The following is an 8,377-nucleotide window of genomic DNA, read 5'->3' on the forward strand; positions in this document are numbered from 1 at the left end:
ACCCCAGAAAAACGTTCAATATATAGTACATAGATGTGTCAACTAGTATTTTAAAAATTTAATATCGTAAAAAAATAAACAAGAACAAAAGCAGAAAAACATTACCTTAAACTTTGACCTTGACCTTAACAACGTGCACAGAAGTATCCATTGCCATAACCCAATGGTGTCAGCTGTCACGCTATGGTGTCATCTGTCCCTAGCCTCACACTAGCGGAGCCACTGAGGTGTGGAGGTGACACGGTGCTGGCTGAGAACAAATAACATTGTCTAGTATGACAGACTGCACAGCCAACCTGATACTCATCATAAGTAGGGCTATGTTTTAAGGATGTAGCTTACTACTGCATGAGATCCACAAATCCAGACATCACATTAATCAATTCAAATGATGCTCGTGTTGTATACAGTAGTTTGGTTAAAATATTGAATACTAAGAACTTTCAGGAAAGGGGGGGGGGGTGTGCACTGTAGTATGTAGGCTTACATTTCAACACACACACAATGTGCAAAATGTGTAAAAAAAAATTGGGGGGGGGGGGGGGGGGGGGGCGTTGCCCCCCTGAAGAGATGCCTGGAAGAAACTCTGCTCATGGTGTAGGCCAGGGGTCTCCAAACTTTTCAGTCCGAGGGCCGCTTTAACTATAAATTTTCAGTTCGGGGGCCAGTTTATTCCAGACATGTCTTTGATTTTTCTGGGCAAAGTTCCTCAGCTATCAGCAACAAACGTTTTTTCCGTGGACAAAAAGATCGCCGCGGGCCGGATGAGAGGACCTCGCGGGCCGTAGTTTGGAGACCCCTGGTGTAGGCAATTTTAAAATTTAACAATCTATTTTTAATGATAAGACATGGGTGTTTGATAACTCTATTTCATAATTTGATAGTTTCAACTGTAATTCAATAAAAGTTATATTTTAAAAGTTAAAAATGGGTTCTGATCCAGATCTCCAGGTATAATCCAAGTTAATATTATTAATTAATTACTATTATTAGGCCTATTAGGCTAATATTTAATTATTATTAATCATAATTTACAGGCCCTACCAAGTAACAACTTATATTTTAAAATTTTAACAAACTAACCTAAACTCCTTAACTAACCTAAATTGAAAACAAGCAAAAATTAAAAACAACAGAATAGGCATATTAAGATATTAATTACTACTAGATCTAGATAATAAAACTATAGTAGTTAATAGTAGATCTATATATAATTATGAGGCTAATAAATAATGGGTTAGTAATGAGTAAAATACTAAAACTAAAAGGTCCCATTTGTTTATGAACTCATTAGACATTTTATTAGATGATCATGATTAGTGACATTAGGGTGATTAGGCCTACTGATAATGCCACGATGTGTAATCTGTAGTGCAGTGTAGTGTGAGTGGGTTGATTTTTCACTCATTCCTAGATCTACTGATCTAGTAGTACTGATACTCAGAACTCACTGCAGTCACTCGCTTTTCTCAAAAATCAGATTCAGTCGATTCAGTGCAAAGAAAATCCGAAATGAATCAGCAGAGTCATAAACGTGTAGCTGTGTTGCAAAGTAATTCTAGATATCTAATCTTAGCTCCCAATTTTTCACATTTTAATGCTTACTTAATTTGTAAATATTAGTTAAAAATGCTTTAATGAAAACCTTCTGATATTCGAAATAGACCCCAACAACAGCGTAAACAAAGGGAAGAAAGCGATTGTAAACTTTTTCACAAAAGATTGCACGGTCATTCCGCAGTCGGCACCGTTTTCGGGGAGCCAATGAGCGGAGTCTCTATAAAGTGTACCAGAATGACCCTTATTACGAGGGCTGCTGCTTATGGAGAATATGACAACAAAGCAACACAAAGAAATTCACGGAATGGATTTGATACTTTAAAAGTCACATGTTAGTGATTTACATTTTTTAATTTGCGTTAAGAGTAGTGTATACCATTAATACAATTAGTTAAAAACGTGATGATTATTTTATATTTTATAATATTATTAAATTGAGATAGACTAGGAGGAAAATAAAAGTACATTTCCAGTGACTGGCCACTGTACTGTAGTGTTGTAGTCCTAGAGTCTAGTGTTTTTCGTTATCTATCAGCTGTGAGCAAAGCGACCCACAATGGCGATTTTAAAAGTGTACTAATCACAATTTGTTCGACCTTCTTTTAATAAATATTAACATCTTCATAGAATTTGAAGTGTATGTGTTATGGCCCACTGTCTATTTTTTAAATTATTAGTTAGTCACAATCTCACAATGTCACATATTTGTAATTTTTTGGTCAGGAAAAATACTTGGACGATCTAGCCCCCCCCCCCCCCATAATAATAATATAATATTTATTATCTTCTTGGTCTAGCTTCTAGTCAGATACAGAGATTTAGTTTAGATCCTAGACAAAGATAGATAATTTGTTAATTTATAGTATAGGCCTATCTATATTCTAGGCCTAGTTTTATATTCAATTTCTATTTTTTCAGATTCTGATTCATTTAAAATTTAAATGATTTTAAATCTGTCACTTTTGACATGTAATTGCATTGTTTGTAATTTAGTAATTTTGTGTATGATTATATTATGACCAATATATTTAAATGTACAGGCCTGTTTGAGTAATAATCAATAATATAATAAGTATTAATAAGTCATCTAATGCTATTTCCATTTTTACTACTCTTTTAGCCACTAGATTCCTAATACAAGGCCTAATTTATTTTTTATTGATAGGCTATAGGCCTAGTTAAATTAATAATTATATTAGGCCTATAAATCATCTCAACATTTCATTCCTTAATTCATATGTTCAAATTGAAGATTCTTCATGCTTTATTTAGTATTTAGGCTTGCCTACTGTTGTTACCATTATTGAATAAATTAAATAGGTAGACGGTAACCTACAGACTTTAAGTATAGATCAAGTTACACTAGTAATATTAGGCCTATAACTGCTAGTGAGGCAAATATATTGGTTAGTTGACACATTTCAAACTGTTTAGTTGCCCGGTTAAGTTAGCCACATTACAATACATTAACTTCAATGACTCAGAGGCACAGTGATAGTAATCGGCCAGGGCGGACTTCCCAATTTGGTGCCCCTACTCATGTGTGTATATATATATATATATATATATATATATATATATATATATATATATATATTGAAAACAATACAAGCATATGGCTATTATTTGGTGTTGAACAAATTAGGTCAAAGGCCAAAGGGCAGAGAAAAACTAGAGTTGAAGAATATCTTGTTATAACTGCTGGTCAGTCAGCTATAATATATTCATTACCTTATCTTCTCTACAGATGGTTGTGATAGCTGCATGTAACTGTATGGCTGTACCCTGTTGTTATAACTGCTGGTCAGTCAGCTATAATATATTCATTACCTTTATATCTTCTCCACAGATGGTTGTGATAGCTGTATGTAACTGTATGGCTGTACCCTGTTAATGGGTAGCAGATCGTTCCACTGGCAATCTTTTAATAAGGTAAGTAGTTAAGACATTGTGTGTTATTGCTGCAACAATATAGAACTAGTTTATTGTAAAATTTTCAATACAGGAATAGTTCATTTAAAAAAGTTTTTAATCACACAAGAACTGTAAGTACCTTTTTTTTAAACTAATGATAAAGGTAGTAAGTTTTTTTTTTATTGTAGTTGAATAGTTTGCTATACACAGAAATATTTGTAAAAGTCATATACTTTTTCTTTAAAAAACTAATGTGATTGATTATTAAGAAATCATAACTGTGGTATGTAACTGATTAATGAAACAGGCTGATAGAGTGGGATGTGTTTAACTAAGCTAACAATGTAAACAGTTTGACCATGACTTCTCTACAATATTCTAGTTGTCTTTCAGTGACCAATATAAGTGACAAAAATAAGTTTTACAGTTTTTGCTTATTGTAAAATTAGGAGTGGTCAGCTTGTTAGGTTAAGTTCATTGGAATAGTAATAGGGCTTGTAAGTCACTTTGCTTCTCTTACTTAAAATTTGAAATCTTTACAATTGGTTTGAAAAATACTAGCTGGCTAGTATGATAAGAAGTTGGTGACCTACTTACAACCCCTATTGTTTGGGCTCATCTGCTGGTTTTTCTTTATTTATTGAAGTAGCTTAAGAATTAAGAATTACTTTATTAAAATAAAGCTGGGAAATTGAGATCACAGATGATAGTATAATGGAAGCAGTCAGCAAACAAGTCCTTACATTTTCAGTGTTAATTGGTGAAAAAAGAAGTTTCCTTTGAACCTGTCAGTCCATGGGGTAAGTGAAGTAGAGTTCACCTGTTTCTGTGTAATTGGCATATGAAGGAATAGTGTGGCCAGAACTATGCCCAGTCGCCTTTACTTTCCCTAACATGAATTAGGTACCTATCAGAGCTGGATAGACTTAGGATTGTTCTACTAAAAATAACCCAGACTTTCAGATTAGTAGTGCAGCGCTCTACCTCTAGGCCACATTAATTGGTGAAACATGATTGAAATTTTCTGGTTCATATCAAAATTCAGGCAGGAATAGAACATAATATGATAGTATTAGTTTTTGGTTAAGTAGTAATGCTAGTGAAAAATATCATTAAATACACCCAGCTTTTGTTTGAATAGTAACATTTCTCTAGATGAAAGTTTTATATTTTATAAATTCTTTTCTAGGATTTGATTGGCTCTAGCTGTGGTAACAGCAGCATTGTTTGTTTGTGTGAGGCATCTTGTCCAGATGGCTATGGAGCCCCCTAGTGAGTAACAATGTTTGGTTGCTGACACAGACTTACGTTAAGTTTTATATCTTTATTTTAACATTTTAAAAATAAAATGTGTTCTTCTTAGAAAAAAATCAAATAGTCTAATTTATTTTTACAGTCCCGGGTTATTTTATAAACTTCACCAGTGGAACGATTGTATCTTCTATACCTGCAAACTCTTCTAGGTAAGCATTTAGTGAGCTTGAAATGTGTTCATAGTTTCAGCTTAGCTCAAGACAACACTGAGCTGTGTTTTAGGTGGAGAGAGGGTTGGGTTAGCAGTAGCACATAGAAGGCTAGGTTTTTAATACAATTTTAAAAGGCGTTTTATTTTTTAAAAAAGTATGGATTATGTTTATTTGAATTATTACTTGTAGGCCTACATGTTTGTTTATTTAAACAAAAAATTAGATTATGTTCATTTAAACGACTACTTGAACATGTTTGAATATTTAAACAAAATTCTTCAGGGTTTAATTAGATAATTAATTAGATAATTAATTAGCTGTAATGATGCTGACCATCATTAGCTGAACATGTTTCTTCTGTTCACTGACCACTACCTAGCAGGCCTCCCTTGCTGACAATCCTCACCCAGACCACATCTCACGTGCAAGTCCAGGGGTCAAACAACGAGCAGGATGAGGGGTCAGAGAGCAACGACGAGGATCTGTTTGGGGAACATTACTTCCACATCTGCATCTACATCTGGGCTTGTGTGGTGGTCAGCAGTCTCATCGCACTCTCAGTGGTAATCTCCCTTATAGTTTCTATTAGTTAACTTGTCCGCCTGTCACGGATGAAATGCTAGGAGGAAATTCTTATTTCCGTCAGCATCTATGATAAATTAAAATTTTACGTGAATGATTTTGATAATGATGAATTTAAAGAATTTTTTTTGCTTTGTAGAGAGTTATGAAATATCTATTTAAGATCTATAGAACAATCTTTACAATGATATATATTTGAAATGTTAATATAAAAAAATAGTGTAAAAATGTTTTTGCTGTTGTAGTGTATGTTCTTGTATAAACTGAAGTACATTAACTGAAGTGTTTGCTAGTGCAGTGTGTGTGTGTGATTTATACTAATACCTTTTCTGTTTGAAGCCACTGATACATTGCCCTCTACTTATTTATAGTTACATTTGTCCCTTCAGAAATGGGGGTGCTGTGGACGGTCTTTAACCAGATGGGAGGTAAAAAGGATTCCCCTCAAGAGGTTTCAAAAGACAGAGGGCGGTAAGTTTGTCAGCGGCTCCCCCTGGCCACTATGTCATGTGATTTACTGTTTGTCTTTGTTAATCAACAAACTGGGTGCACAGCTAGAAAACATTGGGGGGTTACAACTCATCATTGCCAGTCTAAGTATTTATTCTGGTTCCTGATTAGAGCCATAAGGTACATTTGAGCTCACCCAGTTTTAATGAGTACCTGTCATAGAAAAATATAATTCATTGGTTATTACCATATTATCTATTTTTTGCCCTATCTAATAAAATAGTTATATTTATCTTCTGTATTTCCTAATGTATATATTAATCATGTATTTATTAAAATGAACTTTTCAACTGCTAGAACAAAGCTGTAGACAGCCAAATAACGGATTAATTTAACATCTTTTTGTGATACTTTCAGATGACTGCCAGGACAAATGTCCTATTTGTCATGAAGAGTTTAATGAAGGACGCCTTATACGCCAGCTGCCCTGCAACCACTGTACGTTTATAATTAGTGCTACATATAGTGCTCATATACTTAACCTTTATCTATGTATATTATAATTTAACTGTAAATATTTGAAATAAAATTGCAGGACTTCAGTATCTGTAAGATGTTGTCAGAGTTTGTTAGATTAAAGTTCTAACATCTGTCTTGTATGATTAGTTTTTGTACTTGTTTATAATGTGTAGTACTCAGTTGCACCCCTTAAAAAGTGACTGATACTTGTAATATGTAGATTCCCACCTCTGATTGCAGGCTACCACAGTTACTGTGTGGACAGGTGGCTGGTCAAGATGTCCAACAGATGTCCACTATGTAAACAGAGGGTGTCCATCAGCTTGTTCTGCCCCTGGAATAAGCAGCAGAGAAAAAAGGACATCCACGGTCACATAGCTTGCGCTGAGGCCTCGGTGGACGAGTCCCCTCCACTCCCTCCCCTCTCCACATTAACACCCAGTAACTGGTACGGTGAAGACATCATGTCAGGCAAGTTGTGATTTTTAATCAATTTTTCGTCTTCTTAATTTTTTTATCTTTATCGCCCAAAGAGCCTGGACTAAAGCCTCTAGACATATATTTCTCTAGAACGGGGGCTTTTTCACAACATTATATTTTGTCTGTTATCCTGAAAATCTTGAGTTCAATCTCAATTATGATTAGTGAATGTAGGACATTCTTGAGCCCACCAGCTCTAATGGGTACCTGATTTATATTAGAGAAAGAAAGGGCGGTTGGGCATTGTGCTGACCACACCATCCCGTCATATGCTAATGTAAAGAAACATGAACTCTACTTCATCTGCCCAATGAATTTCTAGGTCTAAAGAGGAGCTTTACTTACAATCATACCATTTTTACATAACCATTAACTTAATTAATAAATGGGTTGACATCTAAATACAATGTTTACTATACTCTGTATGACAAATAAATTTGTAATCTATCTCTAATAAATTGTTTTCACTTACCAGGTCCCAGTAGATTTATTATAATGAGACCCGGCAGACCCACACGGGTCATAGACATCAGAGAACAAAACAAGAAAGCAAAAGCTGAGCACGAAGCCAAGGTGATTGCTGCCAGAGAAGGAGGGGCTGATGCAAAGTCTGGCAGTGTTGAAAGGTCCACCCAGCTGGACACTGCCCACTTGTCAGAGAATGTTCTGGACTGTGATGCGGACAGAACCCACTCCGTCTCACTGAGCGATGACGAGACTGTAGGTCTCTGTATTCGCAGCTCATCCACCAGCTCGTCCCGCAGTAGTAGCATCAGCAGCGACCAGCCCCTCCTGGTGGAGACCAGGGTTGGTGCCAACGGGGAAAAAGAAGTCCATATAGTTTGTGACCCAGAACACTCTGCGCTGAGCTTGCATCGTTGCCAGATGGCAGGGGGAGGCGACTCTGGCAACACTCAGCATTCAGCGGACGTTGGGCTGCCCAATGTGACGACTGACCAACACCCGACCTCAGAGGCAACAATCACCATCTCCAGCGGCTCAAGCAGCGTCGTCACATGCAATTTCAAGCCGGCCCGGGCCTCGCAGTACCACAGTCCCTCCAGCGTCCTGCTACCTGCCAGTATTCACAGCGCACCCAAGGGTCACGTCAAACACCTGAGTTGGCCTGGGGTCCCCTGCAAGGTCCCAGCCCACGGCCACATGGATGCTTGCTCCACCAGTGGACAGATCTGTAGCAGTCTAGTCAATACTGAGGACATAGATTCATAGCTCAGCTGTTTTTTGGTCCATTCATCTGTGTCACATCATTCTAAAGATTCAAGAACAGACAATCTGGCCATGTAATGGAGATTAAATCCATCAACTAGTCATGTCACTGAGTTGAGATTCATGAATAAATTGACAGTAAGGCATGTCAATCAGATTCATGAATTAACTGACAGTAA

The 8,377-nt window shown here is 36.3% G+C and overlaps 1 protein-coding gene across 4 annotated transcripts; it reads left to right on the plus strand.

Annotated features, from left to right (window-relative positions):
• The first annotated feature begins 1,804 nt into the window (after positions 1-1,804).
• LOC131929383 (uncharacterized) lies at positions 1,805-8,377 on the plus strand. 4 transcript variants are annotated; one of them, XM_059285544.1, is made up of 9 exons: positions 1,805-1,891; positions 3,410-3,492; positions 4,664-4,746; positions 4,871-4,937; positions 5,323-5,503; positions 5,894-5,993; positions 6,390-6,470; positions 6,732-6,962; positions 7,447-8,377. In XM_059285544.1, exons 3-9 carry the CDS (start codon positions 4,728-4,730, stop codon positions 8,199-8,201), a joined length of 1,434 nt encoding a protein of 477 aa, XP_059141527.1. In that variant the 5' UTR covers positions 1,805-1,891; positions 3,410-3,492; positions 4,664-4,727; the 3' UTR covers positions 8,202-8,377. The 4 variants fall into 4 exon arrangements, with proteins under 4 accessions (XP_059141527.1, XP_059141529.1, XP_059141525.1 ...); XM_059285546.1 differs by having other exon boundaries at positions 5,912-5,993; XM_059285542.1 differs by having other exon boundaries at positions 4,871-4,933; positions 5,316-5,503.

Source organism: Physella acuta, unplaced genomic scaffold (genome assembly GCF_028476545.2).
Source record: "Physella acuta isolate Inbredline_101_S28 unplaced genomic scaffold, ASM2847654v3 ptg001623l, whole genome shotgun sequence".
Lineage (NCBI taxonomy): Eukaryota > Metazoa > Mollusca > Gastropoda > Physidae > Physella > Physella acuta.